Here is a 27,674-nt window from a genome sequence, read left to right as displayed (position 1 = left end):
CGAGACCTTGAAAATACAGTATGTTTTTTTAATTTATTTTTAAAATCTTCACTTAAAATATTCAGTATTCAATACAGTACATGTGGAGCGCATGTCTGCCCAGTGCTTCGGGAGTCAAACAGCGAAACTAGGATTTTTATTATTGTACATACAGTACTGTACCTTAGAATGCAAACTTGCGTCAATGCCGGCGCTGACATGAATGCGGACATTATAGTTATTTATTATGAATATCAAGTGGCAATGGGCCCTGTTAAAGAAACTGGTTTCTGTATATCAAACTGACTGCGCGTTTAAACCGCAAAATTGCGTCAATGTCTGCGCGTGCCCAGTGGTCGGATTTTAATCACAATGGAATGTGTGCCCCATGTCCAGTGGAGCCAAGCCATACATTAAGTTGTGCTATTTTATGGCGCATACCCAGTTGTCTGTATTGCCAACTGTACTGTTGAATTTTCACACTAGTGCCATTCTGCACTGTCCGAGACTTACAGTACCGCACAGTATACACAATAGTAAATTCATTACTACAGTACATAAGGTGCTACAGTAGTGGACTAACAGCAGTTTGTAGGGCAGATGCAGAGCGCAAACTTGCGTCAATGAAAATGCTGTCTTAGACTTGGTAACATTATTAATTTAATATGTTTAGTAACTGATAGTTGACTGTGTATAAGAGAGGGGTCTCTAGTACAAACTGACTCGGCGTTTAAACCGCAAAATTCCATCAACTGTCAGCACAGTTTGCGTTGTGGTAACTTATAGCCAGTGGCGGGGTTGCAATGCATTGCCAGTGGTGCTGCGCCATAGCCATACCCTTGTAGCGCTATGGCTATGTACTGTACGCCATGGCGTACAGTATGGAATATCATACTGTACAGTACCAGGTCATGATTCACACACAGTGAAAGTGTGTTATTATTACACTGACTGTGTAATAATAATATTAAAAATAAATAGTGTAACCTTGACTGTCTAATAATAATGAAAAGATTAATTATTAAGCTTCCTGGTTTCGAACCCGGGTTGTACAGACGTCTGCAATGTAGAAGTACGATTTTTACCTCTACGCTACAGACGCCTGAGTACTGTACGTCATCGTATGGTACTGAAGATGTCACATAAAGTACTGTAGAGGACTAGGAGAGACTTGTGAGCAAGGGCTTAGGTGATCCATCTTGCTTACACTTCTCTCCTTATGTTCGAGTCCTTTATAATTTAATGGATTTTTTTAATGTTCACTATAGTACTGTAGTTCAGTCTTGTTATCCAACCCTTACAAAAATCAATCTATTGTACTGTATATGTGCCCAGCTACAGTACTGTAGTTTGTTGCTCCATACGGTACGCCATACAGTATACCGCATTGTTGCGCGCTACACTGTGGCGTATTGAGTCTCATAGCACTGCGCATGCCCAGTTGTCTGTATTATATGGTACTTATAACTGTAGTTGTAAGTACAATACGGTAGACATTGTAGTGATTCCCTGACTCTAGGAACTACAGTACAGTAGATGCAGTAGTCTAGGGGGCTAATGCCTAGCCCTACTGCATCTACCATTTTCTTGTACCACTGGTTCGAGACCTTTAAAGTACAGTACATACTTTATACGGTAATTTTATTTTGTTTTAAATCTTCACTAATACAGTACATTATCCAGAAATTCTGGTATTTCTATGCCACAGTACTTTGACCAAAAAGTCTAACCTTGTTAATAAAAAATAAAAAGTGTAACCTTTCAAGCTTCGAACCTGCAAAAGGGTTGTACAGGCAGCGTAATGTATTGGTTTGATTATTTACCATTACACTACAGCCGCCTGCAATACAAAGTTTGCACCTGGCTTGAGTGTTTCCTACAATACTGTACGTCATCGTATCTCAGGCGCATGCCCAGATCTACTGTATACCCATTTTACTAAACTCAGTACATTTTATATATTAGGGGGTAAATGTACTAAGATGGTAGTGCTATTAAGTGATGTGGCCCATAGCAACCAATCTGATTCCAGGTATTACTGTACAGTATCTTCTAGAAGGTGCTACTGTAGATAAATGCTAAGTACAGTAGAATCTGATTGGATGCTATGGGCAACATACTGTACAGTACAGTAACTTCTTAAATAGAACTCCCATCTTAGTAAATTTACCCCTACAAGTTTCACTTTTTCCCCCCAATTTTTTTTCTTCCACCCCCCAAAATGAAAGTGAATTTTTAGTGTGTTCTGACTTTTAAAAAAAAAAAAAAAAAAAAAAAAACAGTTTATAGCACCTTTAGGGGACGTTGAAGGCTTCCCGCAACATTGCACCTCAATTCACGGAATTTTCCACCTGCTATTCATACAGTAGGCAAAACTTTTTTACATACTGTCTTACTGTACATTGCTTTGACTTCCCGCCTACAGTAGGCAGAAAAGCTTTCAAATTGAATACAGCGATAATTTCACGCCTGGCAAAATGACGTAAACATACAGTACAAACACCAATTGTATAAATTAATGACAATTTTTATTTAACCTACAGTAACATGCTTTACAGAGGGGGGGGACTTCTTTAGCCCTACAGGGGGACCGAGGACTACACAAAAAGAGTTGGCTTTTAATTTAAAATCATCACTGGCACTTTTGGCCTCAGATTCAGAGTTTCACCTATACCAGGTGCAGACTCTACCGTGCATCAGAGTGCACCATAATATAACATAAAAAAAAAAAATACATGAAACAAAACACTATTTGGGTGCCCCAGATGGAGGTGAACACCAGCTGTGTGAATGCGATAACAGAGCACTAACATTACCAAAAAGCTCACCTTATCCTGATGTCGAAGGGACCGCCACTCTAACCATACAGTAGAAGCCTGTCTCTCAATTCACGGTGCACCCACTACTATACAGTATGTCTGCAACTATGGATGTGGATGTTGAAGCAGCCACTACTATTATAGTGTATATGAACTAAAGGAACCTGAAAACTTGAAACATCTGCATTACAAATGGCATCAAGGAAGTTAAACCCCTCCTCCACATTACAAATTATATAGAGTACAGTATAAGCTACATAGCAGTTGCTTGACAGTTTCTTTCGATGACAACTGGTAAGACTCTATGGAGATGATCAATATAATTGTTACACTGGGCACGTGTCAATACTGTTCTCCAAAACTTCATTATCCCATCCAAAAGTTCCTGTTTAGTTGTTGGTTTCACATCAGACCTGATGAACCTCTTCAACTGGGCCCAGACCATTTCAATGGGATTCATGTCCGGTGACCTACAGGTAAGTAAAAATAAAAAAAATATTCAGTCACAGTACTGTACTTTAGTATAAAGTGTACTAGAATAATTACTGCTTGGTACTGTAGATACTTTTTGGTACAATAAACAGTTAATACAGTACTATAGGACAATACTCACTCTGGTGGTGTGCATTCCCAATTTATCCTTCTCTCTTCCATGAATTTTGCTGAAGCCGAATGTTTGGGATCATTATCCTGGAATAATCGATATCCTGATGGGAAGCATTTTCTCACAAATGGCACCATACAGCAATCTACTATTTTTTCTTGGAAGAAGGTCTTATCCATGATGCCTAAAGAGATGAGAAATTGTCAGTAACAAGCATACACTGTACAGGACTGTAAATAATTTTTAGAACAAGCATTACTGTACTGCACCTTCAAAAATATAGATCGGTCCTGCACCCCAATGAGATATACCTCCCCATACATGGACTTTTAATGGATGCTTCGGACGTGGTTTAAGTGAGAGATGTGCACGGTGTCGGAAGGACAGTCTTGAGAACCTCTCGAGAGAAACTGAAGTTTCATCTGTGAAAATGACGTCATTAAAATTCTCTCCACTCTCTATCCACCGTCGTGCTTGTTCAACTCTCTTTACTTTATTAACATCCCTTATCATGGGATTTATCCTGTGAAATAAAAACAAGTTTTAGTTTACTGTCATGTAAAATCAGTGCATTATTAATATACAGTATATATATTTTACAGTATGTACAGTACCTTGTAGGGCCAAAAGTCCATCCCAGTTCCTTACGCATCCGTTTGATGCTGGAACAGGAGATGTCCAGGTCACATTCTGCTTTTAGAATACGTTTGATTTGTAAAGCTGTACGCTCATCATCCTCACAAGTCAATTTGTGCACAATCTTTTTGACGCTCCTATGGTAGAACACATACAGAGCATATAGCAATTATTGGACAGTTAGTGTTGAAATTGGAACACAATACAGTACCAATCTAGCAACATACAGTATACTGTAATAAAAAAAGGTTGATGTAAAGTACCTACCATGTGCATTTAGAAGGAAATCTATATCTGGTCCGCGTTCTCTCAAATGCTAGATAGCGCACAGTCTGTAAACTAACAAGAACACCACACTCTTTGAGCCAGGCATGAATCTGTCGTGATGTTTTGTGTTCTTTTTTTAATGCTTGCAATTATCTTGCTGATGGCTTTGCTGATTTTTGCCATGTTTGATGACAAAATCTGTGTAAAGAACAAGAGAAATACGTTACAGTACTGTTGCTGAGTATACAGACTGAGTACAGTATACAGTACATACAGTAATGTAATGTTCAGTATCTTTAACACAGGGGGTTATTACATTCTTACTGTACATCAGCCATAACATGTACAGTATAACCAGCTAGTAAATTTCATTTTGCAGGCTGTGTTTAATAAAGATAGTTTTGAGATAATTTGTGATATATATTTCCCAATTTAATCTCACATCAAGCTTTCATACAGTATGCCCCTAAATACGCAAATATGCATCTACAGTACTGTATGAAGGAGACAAACAGGACAATAAACACAGCAATATTGCGACTGAAACAAAAATGCTCGCCGAGCAAAACAAAACGGTACCGTATATGCATTGAAAACTCGCAGCGCAAATCAGCGTCTAACACAGCAAACTGCAAAATGACCGTGAACCTAGCAAGCTCCGATACTTACAGTACCAGTGGGTTGATACTGTAGGAAACAGCTGTAGAAGCTCACGGTACAGCAACAAAGGTGACTCGGAAGTCAGGCAGAGTTGCAGAGGTAGATCACGGTAATGAGCAGCAACAACAGCGACTTAGAAGTCAAGCAGCGTTGCAGGTAGTAGTACAGTATCTCAAGGGTTCGTACTGTTGATACGTGCCGATGAGACAATCCGAGCAGCAAGTCTGTACAGTTAAGTAGCAGATTCACAGTGTGGATAGCTAGTGTGGTCTGAGACGCTCTTTTATGCTACCAGAGACAAAGAAAACCTTGCCGCCCAAACTCTGCCATGCCATTGGACCACAAGGAAGTGCATTTTTCAAATACACCAATCAGCGGCCAGATTTTCTGTGGGAAGGAATTCTTTTGTATCTGGTAGCATAAAAGAGCGTCTCAGACCACACTAGCTATCCACACTGTGAATCTGCTACTTAACTGTACGGACTTGCTGCTCGGATTGTCTCATCGGCACGTATCAACAGTACGAACCCTTGAGATACTGTACTACTACCTGCAATGCTGCTTGACTTCTAAGTCGCTGTTGTTGCTGCTCATTACCGTGATCTACCTCTGCAACTCTGCCTGACTTCCGAGTCACCTTTGTTGCTGTACTGTGAGCTTCTACAGCTGTTTCCTACAGTATCAACTCACTGGTACTGTAAGTACGGTAGCTTGCTATGTTTTTGCTGTGTTAGACGCTGATTTGCGTTTCCCGTGACTGACCGCCGCCATCTTGTTTTGCTCGGCGGCCATTTGTTTTTTCAGTCGCAATATTGCTGTGTTTATTGTCCCGCTGCCTCGGTATGCCCCGTCCTTCACCCATCCCCATAGAGGCTTACTTGTGAATTCAGTAACTATCACACACACATACCGATCGTTCCTAGCCTCCCGTTGCCCCTCATAGTTTCCCGTGACTGACCGCCGCCATCTTGTTTTGCTCGGCGGCCATTTGTTTTTTCAGTTGCAATATTGCTGTGTTTATTGTCCCGCTGCCTCGGTATGCCCCGTCCTTCACCCATCCCCGTAGAGGCTTACTTGTGAATCCAGTAACTATCACACACACATACCGATCATTCCTTGCCTCCCGTTGCCCCTCATAGTTTCCCATGACTGACCGCTACCATCTTGGTTTGCTCGGCGGCCATTTGTTTTTTCAGTCGCAATATTGCTGTGTTTAACGTGTGTTTGCATTATTGAACCAGTTTGCACATTTAACTTTGAGACTAATGGTTTTAATGGTCATGTACACACTAAGTTTTGATTTATGTAATAAAAGTAGCAAATTTGGCGCTGTACTTTACAGTACTGTACTGTGTATCAGTTGAGATATTCACACATTTTATTACTGTTGAGCTGACACCTACTGTACCTTACCATACAGTATATAATTACGGAGTGTTTTTTATATACCTGTATTTATCATTTATCATCTTGTGCCTCTATACAATCTCACAATAGTGGTTAGTGCTTTAACAGTTTTAGCGCTGTGTAATCTCCTATATTTACCTGTATATACTGTATAACACACGCACAGTCTTAGGAGATAGAAAGAGTACTGTAATTGTTTACAGTGTTGTAATGTGAAACATTTACTGTATACAGTACATGTACAGTATTTCCAGTATTTTACTTAACATTGTATTTAGTGTCTTTATACTTGTGTATTTCAGAGTGCACCGAACTGTCAACATGGTGAAGAGCAAAGGTTTTTACAACGGAAACGAATCTTGCCCATTTCCACTGACCAAAAGGCTGAGTGCACTAGTCCCATAACGGTCTACAAGCAAACCTTCCAAGAAGAAAACAGGTAAGGAAAATTTACAGGTACCTCATCTAGTCAAGGCAAGGAAGAATGCAAAGGCGAAGAACAACACTTTGCAAGTGGACATCGGAGAAAATGGACCAGGGAACGTGGAGCAACCCATGAACGTCCCGAACCAGGAGGAAACACCAGTCATTTATGGGCCAGAAGAATTGGACACCTTTGAGCCTCTTGTTGAAGAAGTATCCTGCTCACCAACTCAGCGAAAACTGTCATTCCAAGAAGATAACGCATGCAAATGTAACTGTGCCAGGATGGTGAGAGACCTCGTCAGAAAAGTTGGTCAACTGGAAGCGAAAATTGACAACTTGAAAGAAGAGCTGAAGGAAGGGCTGAAGGACACCATTGCAAAAGCAATGAAAGAAGCAATCCGGTAAAGTAAAGAAGAATGGCAAGAGGCCGCTGCCCAGAGTACCAGGAAGAGACATGACCAGGCAATCCAGTATGAAATGGTCACTCCGGATGAATTTGAGCCTGAGGAGAACGACGACGATTTCAACTTGGAGACTGACCCATCCTTCCACTTGCTACATATGGACAATACAGTGGCATCAGAGCACTTGGACATGACACCAGTGCCATCATGCAGCCTGCCTCAGTGGGAGAGTACACCAGTGGCATCACATCGCCTGCCTGAATGGTCAGTTGAAGAATCAAGGATCAACAATGCAAGCATGCCTGTACTTTCACCAGGAACGCCTGTCATGTCGAGCACGCCAGCACCACTGACTGTATTTGGAACACCCTTACCGGATATACCACTGGCTGTGATCAATGTTGAGAAGGACAACGAAATTTACAGAGCTGTGAATTGTGAGATGCATTGATATGCACAAGCAATATTTCAGGAACACGTGCCCTACAACCTGTATTGCAATTGGACGAAGCGGGTGAACTTTGATGGAAGTCGGAAGAAAGTGCCAATCCCCAACAATTTAAGAGAAGATATCCTCTCAAGATGCCGGACAAGATTCAGGATTGGAAAAGAAGAACTTACTTAGATAAAGGACACGCTGAATGGGGTGCTGCGCATGCCAAGGAAACATGCATGGAGGACAGTCACGCATACAAGTACAGATCTGCAATCAACAAACACGACTTGAAGGGACTTGTCAGAAGACAGGAAGACCCGGCGCCTGCAGCTGTCCTGGACGTGGCAGCGGCAGAAGAAAGAAGCTGAGGACAGGAGAGGACTAGAGTGGTGGAAAGCAAAAGAGCTAAAGAAGTTCCCCCCCTCAAAGCCTCTTCCACCATAACAGGTACCAGTAGGCCCTCTGTGAGGCCAACTGTACTGTACATTAATTTATATTGTAGTTTGATAGGCTGGTGAGATACAGTAGTATTAGTGTGACACTATTAGAGCAGGAAAGGGCCTTGCATGGCATATTCTCTCTCCTACAGGGACCTCTGTGTGGGATTGAGCGGGACAAAGAAGAAGAGTATCTCCAGTGAGAACTGTATGTACCGTACCATACCTGTGTGTCTGTCTTTTACTGTCTGTTTGTCTCTGCCTATCCTCCTTTCTTCAGGGCGTACAGTGGACCTTGCTCTCTGATGCAAGGTAGAGTCTGCACCTGGTATAGGTGAAACTCTGCATCTGAGGCCAAAAGTGCCAGTGATGATTTTAACTTAAAAGCCAACTCTTTTTGTGTAGTCCTCGGTCCAGTAGGGCGTATCTGTCGGCATTGAGTAAGGACTGTTGTCACGTCAGATCTTTCCTCCTAGGTTCTGTACAGTAGTCATGTCCGTGTCCAGCTTCGAACTCCAGGACATGCCAGTGGCAGAAGAAAGAAGTGGGGTACTGTAGAGGACTACAGGGGTGGAAAGTTAAAGAAGTCCCCCCCCTCTGTAAAGCATGTTACTGTAGGTTAAATAAAAATTGTCATTAATTTATACAATTGGTGTTTGTACTGTATGTAATTCAGTCTTTAAGTGTGCCTGAGACCCAACACGTGCATCTGTCATTAAAAAGGTACAAAAAGTCAATAACACACAGATGCAGGGGTGTATCATACTACTGGACAGGATTTCAATCACCAGAGGCGCGCCGGCCAATGGGGGTTGCCGCACACAGTCATATACTGTACAGTATCCCTGTTGCCTTTATTAAATCACCCATTAAGAGTGGAGTGCAATTAATAAAAGTACGGAATGGGTGACTTACTGTACTGTATTTTCTTACCTTTTAGTTGTTACACTATCAATAAATGTAAATACAGTATACTGTACTTTATCCACAGCACCAAGTAAAGACAGAAAACGTTTTACCAAATAACACAAATTTTAATAAAAATCATAAATAAACAAAAATAAAGTTAACAAAAAATTAAAAAAAAGATCCACTAAGTGGTGGGCCATCTGCCTGTACAGGCCAAAAAAAAAAGAATTTGTTCTGTGGAGAGAAAAAAAAAAGGGTACAGTATTACAACACTAATACACAATATTGTACAATCTCGACACTAACGTAAATACTGAACTCTACCTCGAGTCAGGCATGGTCCCTGCCTCCCTTGGGGTCCCTGCCTCCCTGATGGTCCATGACTGAAGACTGTTTTGGAAAAAAATATATTCACATTAACAGTGCTGTGTTTACCTTTATATGGTATGGTGCTACTGTAAATGGTTTGGCTACTATAGCTCCTAACAAAGTACTGTACAGTACATAAACAAACAGAACAATACAATGGCTACAGTACGGTACAATGCAAGAAAAGTACAGTACTATACAGTTTAAACATTGCTACACCAAAGGTGATTATACTGACTGAAACTGGCAGACAGAGGGATACTTTTGGGGCGGTGTAGATACAGTACAGTAACCTCCCACAATTTAATGACTATTACTGTACAGTATCTGCAAAGCATGTTTGCAAATGATTGATGACCCTGCACTGAACAACTGCTTGTTCGGAGTAGGCTCATCACATACTGTACTGACAAATGACTGCACGATTACAATGTCGTAATCATGCAGTGGTTGTCATACTGGTACCTTTAAGTGGATGGGCTCCTTTAGAGTGATGTCCTTTATAAAAACAAAAATAAAAACACAAAGTCTGTAAGAAGAGGTTGGAGATGCGTCTTTGTGGTACAGAAGAGAGAGAAAGATGCTGTGAAAACAAAAAAAGGAGAGAGAGACAGTACAGAAGAAGACAATGTACTGTACAGTTGTGTAGGGTACAGTACTTACACGGCCTGCGAGGCCTGCTTGTCCCATGATGAGGCAACTGGCCGGTGGGGGGCTGTGGCCTTCCACATTCCCGCACTGTGGGGAAAAAAATAAATATTCCTGTTACACAAGTACAGATACACAAGTACAGAAACAATGAGTGTGTAAAGAGAAGAGGTTGGAGATGGGTCTTTGGAGCACAGGAGGAAGAGAGAGGCACTGTAAAAAGGAGAGCACAAAGTGCAGTACAGTAGTGCACGGTACTTACTCAGGGCGGCAAGCCACGCTCTGAATGAGGAAAGTCTTGGGCCACGAGTGGGTGGTGGTGGTGGGGTAGACGCCGTTGTTGGAAGTGTTATGACTGTGGACAAAGAACAGTTTCCATCAAAACCATTTGGAAACACATACAGTAAACTGAAATGGTGCGTACACACTACACGATATGCTCCCTGAGTCGTCCACTTTATCGCCTAGTGTGTACGCACCATAAATCTTGAACACAGCCTCTATAACAACAAAATACAAACACAGACAGAGGGAGAAATATAGAGAGGGAGGGTTAGAGGAAGAGAGAAAGACAGAGAGAGAGAGACTGACAATGGTAAAAAAGGAGAGCGATACAGTGCTGTAGAAAACAATATGGTGTACTTTACTTACGCGGCACGGAGATGCCAGTCTGTGGGGATGGTGGTGGTTGTGTCGCCACCATTGTTGGAAGTGATATTACTGTGGACAAAGAACAGTTTCCATCAAAACCATTTGGAAACAAATAAACTGTGTAATGGTGCGTACACACTACACGATATGCTTCCTGAGTCGTCCACTTTATCGCCTAGTGTGTACGCACCATAAATCTTGAACAGAGCCTCTATAACAACAAAAAACAAACACAGACAGAGGGAGAAAAAGAGAGAGGGAGGGGGAGAGAGGGGGAGAGGGAAGGAGAGAAAGAAAGAGGGAGAGAGACAGAGAGAGAATGAAAAGAGATAGAGAAAACAATGCACTGTACTTACACAAACAGTCGCTGGGGATGGGTGGGGGTACGGTCTCTGGTGATGCTGTTGAAAAAAATGACAGTACAGTATGTTACAGAAAAGAGAGAAGACGTTGGAGATGCTTTAAGAGAGAGAGAGAGGGAGAGAGAGAGAAACACAGGGAGACAAGGAGAGGGAGGGTTAGAGGAAGAGAGAAAGACAGAGAGAGAGAGAGAGACTGACAAGGGAAAAAAAGGAGAGCGATACAGTGCTGTACAAAACAATGTGGTGTAGAAAGAGAGAGAGATGGGGGAGAGGGCGAGAGAGATGGGGGAGAGGGCGAGAGAGAGGGCGAGAGAGAGAGAGAGAGAGGGCGAGAGAGGGAGAGAGAGAGGGCGAGAGAGGGAGAGAGAGAGAGAGAGAGGGCGAGAGAGAGAGAGAGAGAGAGGGCGAGAGAGAGAGAGAGAGAGAGGGCGAGAGAGAGAGAGAGAGGGCGAGAGAGAGAGAGAGAGGGCGAGAGAGAGAGAGGGCGAGAGAGAGAGAGAGAGAGAGAGAGAGGGCGAGAGAGAGAGAGAGAGAGAGGGCGAGAGAGAGAGAGAGAGAGAGAGGGCGAGAGAGAGAGAGAGAGAGAGAGGGCGAGAGAGAGAGAGCGAGGGCGAGAGAGAGAGAGCGAGAGCGAGAGAGAGAGAGCGAGAGCGAGAGAGGGAGGGAAGGATAGAGAGAGAAAGAGGGTGAGGGGGAGACGGCGAGAGCGAATGACAGAGGGAGAGAGAGAGAGGGGGGGAGAGGGAAGGACAGAAAGAAAGAGGGAGAGAGAGAGAGAGAGAGAGAGAGAGAGAAAAAGAAAGAGAAAAACAGGGAAAGAGAGCGAAAAGAGAGAGAGAGAGAGAGAGAGAGAGAGAGAGAGAGAGAGAGAGAGAGAGAGGAAAATGAAAGAGAGAGAAAGATAAAGAGAAAGAAAGAGGGAGAGGGAGGTGTACTTTACTTACAGGGCAGGGGGCTTCCTGCAGCCTCCTCATCAATGATGAGTCTGTCTGTGTATACAGTATAAGAAAAAAATATATTGTACAGTACAAAAAATCAAAAAGGTAGTAGCATGACACTATTGTGTCCATACTGTAACTATTGTAATCATTACCACTGTCATTTGAGGAGGCTGGAGAAGATGCTGGCAGTGATGGGGGTGGCGCTGCCGGGGCAGGGGGGGCTGCTGGCCCTGTGTGGAAAACAACATGTCATTAAGGAGCATTTGAAAACAAGAGTTCAGACCTCTATTCCAAATTGGAGAGGGATTACGGTACAGTACTGTAGATGGCCTCAGTAGTGTGTACTGTACTTACTCTGAAAATTCAGCCAACTGGGCCCGGCTGCTGGCAGTGATGGGGTGGTGGCAGTGATGGTGGCGGCGGTGGTGGCGGCGGTGGTGGTGCTGCCAGGGCAGGGAGGGCTGCTCGCCCTGTGGGGAAAAATACATGTCGTCATTAAGGTAGATGGCCTTAGGGAATTAGCTATTGATTAAAATACAAACCAGTACAGTATACTGTAGTACATAAACTACTGTAGCCTGTGAAGCTGGCATTGGGGCCAAAATAAAACAGTATGGTACTGTACTGTACTGTATATAAAAAAACCATACAGTCCAGTAAAGTACTGTATGACCAAGTGGTGCAATGTTACACATAGGCTATGTGGGTGGCACTGTCGCCACCCCACGAGCTTTACAAGATGGCACATGCGCATGACACTGGAGCCCGAACCCAGCAGAGGACCCCGCTGAGGATTTTGCGAGACCTCGCCAGAGGGGTAAGTACTGTATTAATAAATACAGTACCGGTGGAATTTTCGTTTGTATCACAGTGATACCAAATGAAAATTCGCCCTGGTATTTCCCTTCTTTTGTACTGTACTGTAAATGGGGCACAGAGTGAGAAGTGATAAGATACCAGCCAATCAGCTCCCAAATATCATTTTTCAAGCACAGCCTGTGAGATGACAGTTGGGAGCTGATTGGAGACCCCTGAATCTGTCCATGACGTACAGTAATAATGTCAGACTTAAAGGGGGCAGGCCCAGCACAGAAAAATAGTGTGTACAGTACTGTAGGTTAACAGATTTGGTCGACAGACATTAGAATGGTGGATCAATCAACTTGCCTTTTGTTACTAATTTATTAATCAAACAAGCCATGTCGACCAATAGTGTGTAACCCTTTAGTCCATGTACAGTACTGTAGATTTAATCAGCCTGTCAATCAAATGTCTGCCAGTCATGTCAGTATGTGTTAACAACTGTCAGTCATCGTCAGATACTGTACTATCCAAAACCCTACAGTGCAGTGTACAGTAATGTAGAGTATGTCAGAGTCGTGCATTGTACTGTATTCGTTATTGTACAGTATACTGTAATTCATGTGATTATACAGCAATACTGTACTTACTTCGCCTTACATGCCTCTGGATACGGTGTAGGCGAGGCCTATCCCTCCGCAGCAGGTCACTCCACCTGTGCTGCAGTGAGCGAACGTTGCGGCGCAGGCCTTATAGCCTGTGGATCTCACGGCTTGCACTTCTGTAGGCGAGCTCTTTGTCTTGGTTAGTGGCGAACGCTTGGTCCCGCCACTTAACCAAGACAAAGAGCTCGCCGGACGAGTAGCATCTTGCCCTCTTAGAAGACATTTTGACTAGCCAGTGACGCACGACGCACGGCGTCCTCCTACTATGGGACTGGAGTAATACAGCCAACTGCGCATGCTCAGTGATAGCATAGCGCTACATGGCGTATAGCTTGGCGCCACAGATCCCATTGTACCCCCCTCCATTTCTAATCCATCACAGATGGCTGACAGCCACTGTAGCACCAACCGTGTAATACAGAGAGCTCTCTCCTACAGATCCCACTACTACCGTACTTAGTGTGCAGTTCCTGCAGTTATGAAATCACTACTCTGTGGTGCTAAATTGTAGGGCACCGTCACTTTTGAATATTCAGTACAGGCACATTCATAGCGGCACACTAGTTGTCCTAGCAGACGGGGGATGGTGTCTTTCCCAATGGTGACAATTCGTAGCATTTTTCAGGACACTAGGGCAGAGCTGACTGCTTACAGTAAATGGATTAACAAAGCTTCCTTTATAATGGTAATGTGAGGCTCTTGGCTTGCTTTGGGGGAAGGGACCTGATGCACTGTGTATGACTCTGGGCCCACTGGGCTGCGCCAGAAATCCCATCGCAACCCTCCTACTGGGCATGCGCCCGCCAGAGATGGAAATGCAACAGAATACAATACTGTACCGACTGCAGTAATACAGCCAACTGCGCATGCTCAGTGATAGCATAGCGCTACATGGCATATGGCTTGGCGCCACAGATCCCATAGTAACCCCCTCCATTTCTAATCCATCGCAGCCACCGTAGCGCCAACCGTGTAATACAGAGAGCTCTCTCTCCTACAGATCCCACTACTACCATACTTAGTGTGCAAGGTTGGAGCAGCATCACCAATGTCATCAGTTTGGGATGCAACGCTATTTTGTTCCCGCATATGCGTTGTCGCATGTTTGCGTTTTGCGGTTTCTGGGTGCACCATAGCCACAGTATGAAATCACTATTCAGTGAAATACAGTACAGTACAGAGCCCTCTCTGGGCACTACAGTGTCCAGAGCAGACAGTGACAACAAAAAAAATACACAGTACGGTACAGTATATTCTTTTCCAGGGATCGAACCCCGGACCATAATTCTACCAAAGTGATCACCTAACCACTAGCCCACACGACAGCTATAGTACAGTGAACCACAGAGAGTGGCCTCATCCTTGTGCACTCCTCCCGCTGCTGTTTTTAATTAAAAAAAAAAAAAATATGTCAAACTGTAATGCATCCCATATCAGTGAAAGCTGTGCATGCATATAATTATTCTACAGTAACGGTTATGCCATGACAACAACTTCGGCAACTTCTCTACTATTCAGTTACTGCACCGTACCGTATGTACAATACAGTATGTGCAGTGATTTGTACAGTATATTATGCGACATTAAAAATACAGTATGGGTTGTGCGTTCATGCAAATGCTGTGAATACAGTATGATAGACATTCAGTACAGTGGAGCACTAGCCACCCAGCGGTTAAGCACTATATTACATGCAATTACAAAAGTGGAGCACTCGCCACCCAGCGGTTAAGCACTGTATTACATGCCGTACCATATCCTTCGTTGAAGAATACCACGGTATTCCATAAGTCCATGGTGCAACTCAGAGGCCTGCACGCCATGCCACAAGTCCGTGGCGCGACTCACGCCACGCCATGAGCAACAAAATAGCTGGGCAGATCTGTATACTAAGCACCATACTTTGAATATTCTACAGCCATCCAGGAGGAAGGTTATGGTTGGCTGTTATAGAAACCATGGCTAGGCTCTATGTATGTGCAATTGTGCTAATAGGGTAATTCCATGACAAGTGAACCCACTTGATCATCTTCAATTTTTATGAAATTTTGCATGAAGGTTGGCATATATGTTGAATTAACTTTGGTAAAGTTTCAGTTCACAGTATGCAATAGTAGTGGAGTTGTGGCCCTGGTAGTGGAGGTAGGTGAAACTGTCACCAACTCCATGGTGCACAATCAGCAATGTTCAAGTAATTACTATGGCGCATCTATGAGAGCAAAATTTGTGAAAGTGCACATGGTTATACAACTTTTGATGCTGATTTAAAAATTTGCTGTCTCAAGGCTTACAAAAAAAGTACTTTTATTGACAGTATGAGGCCAAAGTAGGGCAAAAATCCATTGTGTACATTATTTTTTGGAATTTAGCTACCTATATCTGCAACGGAAAACATTATTTAGTATGACATTAGTATAGCTAACTATCCAAGAGGACAAAATCACATTTATAAAATAACAGATTTAAGTTACTTAGTTCCTGTGATGTCATCTAAAATTGCTATCACAAATTGTGCATTCAATTTTCCGCCATCTTTGAAGTCCAAAAGCAAAAAGAAGCATAACCAATTTTCTTGAAACAACATTCATTAAAAAAAGCAGACTTTAAACTAGAACATATGTTTTTTTCTGGATAGGCCTTTTGCCTTAGAATGGAGAAAACAGGCTTTAAATTTAGGTCACTTTCGGCTTACACAGTACTTAATATTATGGACAACGAGGCATCTTTAAATGGCTCACACTATAAGGCAATGAGAGTTTGAATCTTGTAATTAGGCACAGCTATAAAACATTTAGTGCTCATTTTAAAAATATTTATTTGGACTAATAAAGACTAATTTGTTGGGTAAATTAAGATGAAAGTCATGACTACTTTTACAAGATTGAGTTTAAATTGTTAAGGTTGAGGACAAGGTTTAAATATGGTACTTTATAACATATATATATATATATATATATATATATATATATATATAAAATCTTATCTTTCTTTTACAACTGGCTGAATTGATATTTAAAAATAATCATTTTGCATATGATAAGGATTACTGTATGCAGGGAGCAGGGATGGCAATGAGATCTAAACTTGTGCTGTCCTACGCAGACTTGTATATGGATCTTTATGAGCAAAGATATACACTGAGTGTTTTTAGGGAAAATATATAATATTAAATCAGTATATCGATGATATAATACTCATTTGGAATGGTACTGGAGCTGAATTTTACACAAAGGTCAACAGCCTCAATTCACTAGACAGCCCTATATGGTTCATGGCCCAAATCGAAAAAGAGGCCATCAATTTCCTTGATGTAACAATATTTTTTAAGGATAACCAATTACATTCCACAATGTACTGCAAAAGTACTGATCGGAACACACTGTTGCACTCCCCAAGCCATCACCCCAGTACACTCAAGGAGAGCCTCCTGATTTCACAGTTTATGCATATGCTCCATAACACCACCAGAGAAGATGGAGAGGCAACTAAATGAGATGAGTGATCAGTTCCTAGATAGAGGGTATGCACCCAATACAGTCCACAGATGCTTTGTAAATGCTAGATGAAAAAAACCTTTGGACCCATATAATATGATTTATACTTCTACATACCATCTGTTAGCACACCCAACAATGAAGGCGGGCCATATATATTGGAATATAATATCAATAGATAAAGCCTTTATGAATGTCAGTTAATAGCCTCCTATGATGTTATACTGCAGAGGGCCCAGTCTCCAACAACTGCTATTACGTCCTACAAAGCAACCTGAAACACAACAGACCCATTGGCATTCGAGCCATTCATTGGGATGCTTTAAGTGCACAGATTGCACCACATGTAAGTCTGTGATTGATGGTGTACATTATCCACATCTGCACAGCGGCAAAAAGATTAAGATAATGCACAAGTTGTTCTGTACGATGGACCATGTGTTCTACATTCTGACATGGCTGTGGGGATTGTATTATGTCGAGATGATGACATGGGGGTTTAGAGAGAGGATGGTAAAACATCTTTGCTCAATACGCTTGGCACTTCAAACTCTGAAGAATTAAGACACCCACTCCCAACATTGAGATGTATGTTGATTGACTATGTTCCTAAGCTATCAAGGGGCGACAATAGAGAATTGCTCTTGAAAAAAAGTGAGGCATGCTAGATTTTTTTATTTGGACACTGGCACCACATAAACTGAATGAACACCATCCTTATAACATTTTTTTGCAGTGATGCAATAATTCAGGGTTGCAGTCTTATCAGTCAGCCTAGAGAGGATCTATTGGAAGTTATGTGAACCAGATCATTCGTTTTGGCAGATTCGTATAGCATATAATTATTATAGCTAGTATGATTCAATGTGTGGTTCTATCCACACATATATATATATATATATATGCATTTGAAATAGGAATGGCACGCAGAGGCTATTGTAAAAAAAACACCATGTGTGTTTCCTGGTCAATGTTTCAAGGCTGAAGCACCACCCTCAGGACCACATCATAATTATATTATGATGTTGTAGTCTTGAGGATGGGGCTTCAGCCTTGAAAGGTTGACCAAGAAATATACAGAGTGTTTACAATAGCCTCTGAGTGCCAGTTCTTTTGGATACACTGCTTATATTTACTACTGTGCACCAGGGGAAGCTGCTTTGTTGTTGTAGTGCCAGCAGATTGTGGATATATATATGGCTTGTACAAGGCTACATAGGTTTTTATTTCAAAGTGGGTTTTTTTCTAAGTGGGACTACATGTACAGCATATCTTAAAGAGTTAGTCAGGAATTAAACAGGAGGAAGACTGGAGGACAACATTTTAAAAGAACTCTATAACTTGGAAAAAAAAACAAAGATCTTCTGAGCTTCTGGAAACCCTGCTACTCAGCAACCAGCTTCCATTATAACCTGGACACACCTTTTGCCAACACCCTGCTTCAGAATTGCAAGCAACTACCTGCTTACTGAACATTTAATACTTGTATGTTTGTGTTTCTTATCTACATTGTTTAAATCATTCCAATACCACTGTAAATTTATCTTTATACCACTATAGTAGGTACTATTTTTTCACACCTACACTTTTTTTTTATATATTCATCCTTTATACTAATTCTCAAGTCTTGCTACTTTAACAGCTCTATACTCCTTTTTTGGTTATAATATACTATTTTAGTTGTGCCTTTACATCTTCCAGCACTGTTCTTCCTTTTATCTGATTTTGACCTTTGACCTGAACAGCTCCCTCATCTCACACTCATTACTACTACTGACTTTTTCCCCCCCAACTGCTTCATCTACACAATGTCTCTTTTCTTCTACTCCTCCCTCACTCAGCTGCTACATTATTTTCTCCTCTACCACCAGTTTTTACCTCATTTCTCCATCCATAGTCCCCTCTACGTTCTCCCCCTCCTTCCATTCCTCTGTCTCTCTTCATCACATATAAGTCTCTCCACTGCATCTCCCACAACTCCAGTATTATTAACTTCTCATCCACCATGGTCCTGCTGCACCACCACTAAACCCTGCACCCTCTCTTCTCTCCAAGTTACCTATCCTTTCCCCCCACACCACACTAAACCTCCAACTTACCCACCACCTGCTGTCACCTTTCCTCATTCAGATGCCAGCCACATAGCCCCACACTCCTTATCTCCCTTCTTTAGATCAAAATCACCTCCACACTACATCAACCATAATAATCTCATTCTCTTCTCGCCTCTTAACTCTGTCCCTCTCTCCTGTTCCCTCTGGAAATCCAGTTTTGTCTATAATAAACTGGTCTCTGTTCATGAGCACTTCATCTGCAATGCCTTGATTCTCCTTACCATCACCAAACCCTTGATATACCTTTCTGAAACCACTGCTCCTGCAAAATTCCTCCATCACTTGGCTTCCTGGCTCTTAATCTTCAAATGGGCCCTCAAGACCCATTTCTTCCTCAATTTTTTCCAGCACTCATCCTAACCCACTACTCTATGCTCCCCATCTGTGTCACCCCTGTTTGTCTGACCCTCCCCTCAGAATGTAAGCTCTCACGAGCAGGGCCCTCTTTCCTCACATGCTTCTTCTTGCCTAACTTTTACTTTCATTTACAATGGCACCTAAAACAGCTTACTGACACCCTGCTGCTTATTTAGGTGTTATGCAGCATTGTTTATAAATCATGCACTTGTCCTGCATTGTCTGTACTATTAATAACTGTCTTGTGTGCTCATTTGTTTCTGTACTTTGTAAGGTGCTGCGGAACCCTTGTGGCACCATATAAATCAAGGATAATGATAATAATAATTATTTACTATATATATATATATATATATATATATATATAGTAAATAAAGAACCAACACATCAACTTTAAATGCAAAATACAAAATATTTTAAGATTCAGCAGCAGCAATGAGTGGTCATGTTCACCACAAAAATAATAGCAGTTCTGATGGTGAAAAAAAATATTCTTTAAAAAGCCAAATGAACTTGCCAAACCATCATGGTGGGAACACATGTCATGTGTCCGTATGGCAGCTGTTTCGGTGTGACACAAACACCTTCCTCATGGACACCCAATCTGACAAACACAGCATCATTTATCCCTACTGTAGATCTTTTATTGGCAATATCATTCAACTGCATAGTAGCGCGCACCCATGGCCATCCATATCTGACCGAGAAATGCTGTTGTGCACACACATGCAGCCAGCCACATGTCAACAACCGGAAACACCAACATTGTTACTGGAAGTGACATCGCAGATGGCATGGCAACAAAATGACAACACAAGAAACAGCATGGGTTGCTAGCCAACAAAGCAGAACAGGTCTGCATAAACAGGAAGTAGCAGCTACAATAAAAAAGCAAGTTCTCAAACAAGTAAAGCAAAAAACTTATAGTTGCACATATTATTTAAGACACCAAGTGAGTTGCCAATAGATAGATATTCATGATACCATTATAAATACACAGTTGAAAGATATACACACATACAAACATATAACATAGATCTGCAATGCAAACTGAAGTACAGGTCAATATCAATCAAAAATATTTAAACAAAAAATAGATTATCAACACCGACATATAAAGATCTGTAAAAATATGAAAAAATCTGCATAAGCCATATCATAGGAAGCAATTTAAATATTGTACCTCATTAATCCCATTGAGTACAACAGTGTTCATGTGGACAATTCAATAGCATTACTTCTGTAATAGTGTTTTATACCTATCACCCCACGTCTCAAGGGGGATATAATCAATCAGCATGCATTTAAAATCCTTTATTGAGTGTTTGAGGTTGGCAAAATGTCTCACCACTCAGAGTGTATGAAGATCCACTGTGGATAGGGCTTTTTTAATTGATACCTGATGTAGGGCGATCCTCTCTTTAAGTACACAAATGTTTTCCCTACATAAAAATAAATTGCAGTATACTAGATCAAGTATACAACAAACCGACTATTGCAGTCAAGATGGTATCTAATTTTATGTCTTTTACCATTATTGGGGTGAAAAAAGTGATCACTCAGAATTCAAAATTAGCAGTTGACACACCCATGGCATTTCAAAGTTCAATTTCTAGAAGGTAGCCAATTTTTATTTCTAATGATGCCTATATCAGACTTAGCAAGCACGTCTTTAAAGTTACCATTCCTTTTATAGCAAAAGAGCATTTTTTCAATACACAACTCTCCAAAAACTTAATCGGATTGCAATATGTGCCATTGATGCAATATGGTATCTCAGATATGTTTAGAGGCAATGGAGTATGTTGAGGAAAAAAATCATCCTGGTCCCTTCTGGTTTAGGTTGTTCAATAGCAAGAGTATCCACATGATTAATTCTCAGGCACTAAGAAATAGCCTCATCAATGTTATTATCGAGTAGCCCCTATTAATGAACCTCTGTCCCATCTCCTGCAATGCTGAAGGTAGATCATTGGCTACAGAGGTTATACATACTACTCACAATAACTGTGATAATGGAAGTGCTTTCTGGTGTCGGATGGATACTATCAGCCAAAAGTAGAGTGTTTTTATCAGTTTACTTCCAGTAGATCTTAGTTACCATCACAATTAGACACACAAGCATCAAGATAATAGAAATACTACTAAAAGATAATGTGAATCTCACCTTGGTGTCCAAACAATTGAGAGCACCTATGAACTGCTTCAGGAGTTCAAATCCTCCAGTCCACACTACAAAGAGGTCATCTATATATAACGTACATAAAAAGATAAATTCCAAAAAAATAGGGTGTGCTATAATGTGTTGGTTTTTGTACATGTGCATACATAAATTGGCATATGATGGGGCCATATTAGACCCCATCACAGTCCCCCTGATTTGCAAGAAAAAATATTTTTCAATCAAAAAATTATTTTTATGCAAAACTACTCTTATATTTATCTTTTTAAAGGCAAGTAATTCAGTGTGTAACAAGTTCAAGGTGCTCTCAACTTCAGACAACCACTGCGGTGTCAGATTTAAGTATATCAATACCGGTGCATTCACAAAATACAATTTCTTTATCAAGTTAAGAAATTGTAGTTTGTGAAAGCACAAATCAGTATTAACCTGTTATTTGACTAGTATCATAAGCTGAAATGAGCCTTCACTCAAGATTTGGCACCATTGCTAGCAAAGGCCAGCATTTGATCTACCAATTGTCCTGATGCGGAAACCTTTGGGGATGACTTTTTATTTATAATATTGGGATAACATAAACCCATGGAGGTTCAATTCCACCTTGCATTTTTTAATTTCAATAAGTCAGAATATACTTTAGATGGGCTATTCACATCAAAGTTTAATGAATTGGTATCAGGAAACAAGATTGTTCTAATGTCCTGGTTATCAAATCTCTTGACATCAATCAGATCATCAACATGCATTGTGGATGTATTCATGTCACTGTGGGTATAGATGTGCAATACCCAAACAAAAAAGAAAGAAAGAAAAAGAAAGAAAGAAAAACTAAAAGTTGTTTAAAAAGATGAGGGTGCAAACCAGCATATTAAATGTTGCATGGACAACAGATCCTAACTGCACTCCATGGTCACAGTCTCAGTATCAGAGTGCTTGGCACATAAAGGTATTATCAACATTGTAAATAAAGAACCAGCTCCTCCACTTTAAATGCAAAATATTGATAGAATCAGCAGCAGCAATGAAAGTGCTCTTGTTCACCACAAACATAATACTGTTATAAATGATGCTTTGTTTGTCAGATTGGGTGTCCATGAGGAAGGTGTTTGTGTCACACCAAAACAGCTGTCAGACGGACAACTGACCATGTGCTCCCACCTGAGATGACAGTTTGGCAAGTTCATTTGACCACCCAGGCTTTTTTAAGTATGCTTTTTTCACCGTCAGAACTGCTATTATGTTTGTGGTAAACACAAGCACTTTCATTGTTGCTGCTGATTCTATAATTATTTGGTATTATGCATATAAAGTGGATGTGCTGGTTCATTATATACATTGTTGCTAATACCTTTATGTGCCAATTATGTTGATACTGAAACTGAGCCCTTGGAGTGTGGCTGGGCCCTATAGTGTGTGTGTGTATATATATGTACATATATACACATAGTCAGTGCATAAATATTGGGACATTGACAGAATTTTCAGGGGCAAAAAGTAATGGGACTATCAACTCAAAAGCTATTTCATGGACAGGTGTGGGCTATTTCCTCATTATTTCATTATCAATTAAGCAGGTAAAAGGTATGGAGTTGATTCTTGGTGTGACATTTGCATTTGGAATCAGTTGCTGTCAACTCTCAATATGAAATCCAAAGAGCTGTCACTATCAGTGAAGCAAGCCATCATTAGGCTGAAAAATCAAAACAAACCCATCAGAGAGATAGCAAAAACATTAGGTGTGGCCAAACCAACTGTTTGGAACATTCATAAAAAGAAAGAATGCACCGGACAGCTCAGCAACACCAAAAGACCCAGAAGACCACGGAAAACAACTGTGGTGGATGACAAAAGAATTATTTCCCTGGTGAAGAAAAACCCCTTCACAACAGTTGGCCAAATCAAGAACACTCTCCAGGAGGTAGATGTATATGTGTCAAAGTCAACAATCAAGAGAAGACTTCACAAGAGTGAATATAGAGGGTTCACCACCAGATGCAAACCATTGGTGAACCACAAAAACAGTAAGACCAGATTAGAGTTTGCAAACAACATCTAAAATAGCCATTACAGTCCTGGAACAACATCCTATTGACAGATGAGACAAAGATCAACTTGTACCAGAGTGATGAGAAGAGAAGGAAAGGAACTGCTCATGATCCAAAACATACCACCTCATCATTGAAGCATGGTGGTGGTAGTGTCATGGTGTGGGCATGTATGGCTGCCAATGGAACTGGTTCCCTTGTATTTATTGATGATGTGACTGCTGACAAAAGCAGCAGAACGAATTCTGAAGTGTTTCGGGCAATATTATATGCTCATATTCAGTCAAATGCTTCAGAACTCATTGGACAGCGCTTCACAGTGCAGATGGACAATTACCTGAAGCATACTGCAAAAGCAACCAAAGAGTTTTTTAAGGCTAAAAAGTGGAATGTTATGCAATGGCCAAGTCAATCTCCTGGCCTGAATCCGATTGAGCATGCATTTCACTTGATGAAGACAAAACTGTAGGGAAAATGCCCTAAGAACAAGCAGGAACTGAAGACATTTGCAGTAGAGGCCTGGCAGAGCATCACCAGGGATGAAACCAAGCGTCTGGTGATGTCTATGCATTCCAGACTTCAGGTTGTAATTGCCTGCAAAGGATTTGCAACAAAGTATTAAAAAGTGAAAGTTAGGTTTAGGATTGTTTAGTTTGTCCCATTACTTTTGGCCCCTTAAAAAGTGGGAGGCACATATTGAAACCGTTGTAATTCCTAACACCGTTCACCTGATTAGGATGTAATTACCCTCAAATTAAATCTGAAAGTCTGCAGTTAATAAACATCTTGTTTGTTTCATTTGAAAGCCATTGTGGTGGTGAATAGAGGACAAAATATGGAAAATTCTGTCAATGTCCCAATATTTATGGACCTGACTGTATATATACAATCACCAGTAAGCCTCAATGCATTTCTCCAAACCAAATGTACATGACTTCATCAGGAGGATAATAAATAATCACAGCCATGCCCTATATATACCCTATAAATATCCCTTAATTAGTGGCGTGGGTACCGCCAATCTGTAATCTAGAATGCGTTTCCAATTACACGAAAATCAACCGGAAATGCATTCCATAGTCCCGGAATGTCATTTCCCCAATGTCCGTTTTTGCACTCAACAAAGGCATTACAAATGTCCCATACCACAAGCGGTTTGCCCGCTCAGAGTCCCCCGTCATGCTGGATGAGCTGAATAGGTCTCAGTGCCCTCAGCTCCAGCAGCCACGAGTAACTCCGAAGGGCTCTGCCTGTGAGTGACGGTGGCCATTTTGTTGTGGATTACACTCTAGTAATCGCTCAAGCGTTAGCTATCACCATATTACTATGGTCTAAATCTTACTATAATAATGAAAATGGTTAGGAAAGTAAACACAAGGTGACCAAGCACCTTATTAAACACCTAAATACTAGGGATGTCTATGTATATCATTAAGGGCATGCATAAGTGATAATACATATAACAAAGAGCATGTTAAAAATCGTTTGGGATCTTAAGACTTTCAATAATTGCAGCAATATTCAATACAGGAAACTAATATATATATATATATATATATATATATATATTCCTGAACATATACATAAGAGCAGTGGTGAGGTAGAATATAAAATTCCAGAAGGAAGAACCATATTAATTTCACGAAGGTAAAATATTAAAGGATACAATATTGTAATAGATAAAATATTTTAAAATATAAAATAAATGCTCCCAGTCAGCTAACGGTGAAAATACAGAGAAATGTGAATCCTTGGGAAAACCTAAGAAAAGGTTTTTTCAAGTGTGGTCACTGTATTATCTGCAAATATATTCATCCTAACAATAAGTCCTTTACGAGTTTTGATGACTCAAAAAAATTTCCAATTTATGAGTTTATGAATTGTATAACAACTTGGGTGATTTATATGTTGGAATGCCCAGGCGGATTGAAATATGTTGGAAAAACGAAACGACCATTACAAATTTGTATCCAGGAACATGTGCGGAGTATAAAGAATAAATTAGATAACCATAATGTTCCAAGGCATTTTAAACAGTTTCATAATTCTGAACTGAATGGTTTTAAATTTAAGGCCATAGAGCATGTCATTATTGGGGAACGAGGAGATAATTTAGACAATAAATTATCCAGATGTGAGATGTATTGGATATACTCACTAAACACCATGGTCCCCAATGGTCTTAATGACAATTATGAAATTGCTCCATTTTTAGATATTAGTCTGTTTTTAGAATATTAATTTTTACGTTGTTTTTCTTGTTTTCTAAAGGTTTTTTATGGTTATAATGTTCTCATCTTCCATTTTTTAATTTGAAAATATTTTATCTTTTACAATATTGTATCCTTTAATATGTTACCTTCGTAACATCTGTATGGTTCTTCCTTATGGATTTTTATATTATACCTCACCACTGCTCTTATGTATATGTTCAGGTTACACACACATATATATATATATATATATATATATATATATATATATATATATATTCCGGCACTCTCAATTTATAATGCTCAAAATACTGGGGTGTTTTTAGGGAAATTCATTAAGAGGTTCCCATAGATAATAGTCTTGCCTCTTCAAGAAAGTAGAAAAAACACTCTCCAGATTTTCAGCAAGATTATTCAGTATTTAATGATTAAACCAACATAATTTGCCAACGTTTCGGTCCTATATGGACCTTTGTCAAGGCACAATAGCTTCTAAACAGCAATGGTTCACTAAAAGGGAGTACATATAAACAACATAATCATTCATAGTCTGACAGGTCCTTTAAAACACATAAGTTCAAAAATGTTATAATCCATGATCAATATGTTTGTGATATAGCGAGGGATGTGCCTCATATAACAGTAACATGATATCCAATAGAAGCCCACACTGCAAGAGACTATTCACAGCGGTAGAAAAAAACTAAATCTTTATGCTGCAACTAGTATTGAGAATACAGGGGTCGAATGTGCGCCCCAATGTAGATTATAATAATAGCAACCAGGTGGAGGGACAATTTCAGAAAGATAGTCATGTATCACACAGCATATACATAAAGGCCAAGTACATGGTGGTATGTGCAGTACAATCCCCAGGTGTATATATTACACCAGTATGCATAAGGAGGCTGTGGGAGCCTTGAAGATGAAAAAAAGGATGTCTTACCTCAGTGTTGGTCTGTCAGAGAATGTCCTGGTGCTGGAGCATAGTCTGAGCTCAGGGTTTAAATACCCAGTGCTTAGGGGAAAGTCTCAGATTCCTGATTGCTACAGCCACAGGTGAGTCCTGTTATAATCAGGAAGTGGGGCAGTATGGCAGTAGCCGGTGGCCATCTTGTGTGTGGCTCAAGATATATATGATAATAGCTGTCAGTGAGCCTTGGCAGGACTTGAAGTGATGGACAATTATTGGTGCTACTGAAACTCATAAAATAGGCTAAACTGGTGTTATTAGGGATCTAATGCCATAAATGCATATTATACATATCCAACCATTTAAAATGTGATACGGGCATACCCACATGTACATATATAAACGCATATGTACACACACACATACCCACACATACATGTGCATATATATACAAGGTCAATTTACAAACATTAGAGTAAAAGGTTATTTAGTGTGTAGTAGGACCTGGGACTAGAGGACCTGGGAGTACAATGCAAGTATATAGATCAACATCACAAAAAACAATTAACATTAGGTGAACAGTACAGACAAATGCAATGTTAAATATAATATTTGATACCGTGTTATATAGATAAAGTCATTTTTCAAAGAAAGATACCCAATGGGCAATTCTCGTTAAGTCCCCGTGGTGCCACAGTATCAAGTCTGTAGATCCACCGACTTTCAAATTTTTTACGTAAAGCCAGTCTATCACCTCCTCGTTCTGGAGGCGGTATCCAGTCGATAAATTTGCATTTGAGGGTTGCTACCTGATGTCCCATCTGTAAAAAGTGTTGGGCAACAGGTTTATCTGACTGACCACTATTGTAGGCTTTTATGTATATGCTGTGTGATACATGACTATCTTTCTGAAATTGTCCCTCCACCTGGTTGCT

At 40.6% G+C, this 27,674-nt stretch overlaps 1 protein-coding gene across 1 annotated transcript; it reads right to left on the bottom strand.

Moving 5' to 3' along the window:
- Window positions 1-9,168: 9,168 nt before the first annotated feature.
- On the bottom strand, window positions 9,169-26,787 carry LOC148532133 (uncharacterized). Its single transcript, XM_088468248.1, has 10 exons — window positions 26,773-26,787; window positions 12,310-12,425; window positions 12,108-12,185; window positions 11,959-12,003; window positions 11,009-11,053; window positions 10,653-10,721; window positions 10,264-10,356; window positions 10,017-10,091; window positions 9,309-9,374; window positions 9,169-9,218 (listed from the first exon to the last, which is right to left on the bottom strand). The coding sequence occupies exons 6-10, from the start codon at window positions 10,702-10,704 to the stop codon at window positions 9,169-9,171; spliced, it is 336 nt and encodes a 111-aa protein (XP_088324374.1). The 5' UTR covers window positions 10,705-10,721; window positions 11,009-11,053; window positions 11,959-12,003; window positions 12,108-12,185; window positions 12,310-12,425; window positions 26,773-26,787.
- Between the last annotated feature and the right edge of the window lie 887 nt (window positions 26,788-27,674).

The sequence above is a fragment of the Taudactylus pleione genome, unplaced genomic scaffold (genome assembly GCF_031769625.1).
Source record: "Taudactylus pleione unplaced genomic scaffold, aTauple2 ptg000083l, whole genome shotgun sequence".
NCBI lineage: Eukaryota > Metazoa > Chordata > Amphibia > Anura > Myobatrachidae > Taudactylus > Taudactylus pleione.
The sequence above is the reverse complement of the archived record's forward strand: the minus strand, read 5'-3'. Positions and strand labels throughout refer to the sequence as shown.

What these genes read in the sequence shown, in the direction of transcription:
- LOC148532133 (XM_088468248.1), bottom strand. Translation starts at nt 10,704, where the DNA reads ATGGTGGCGACACAACCACCACCATCCCCACAGACTGGCATCTCCGTG. An exon ending in GACTGGCATCTCCGTGCCGC is followed by an intron (nt 10,357 to 10,652) that starts GTAAGTAAAGTA and finishes CTTTGTCCACAG; the next exon opens with TCATAACACTTCCAACAACG. An exon ending in GGGACCATGCCTGACTCGAG is followed by an intron (nt 9,219 to 9,308) that starts GTAGAGTTCAGT and finishes TTCTCTCCACAG; the next exon opens with AACAAATTCTTTTTTTTTTG.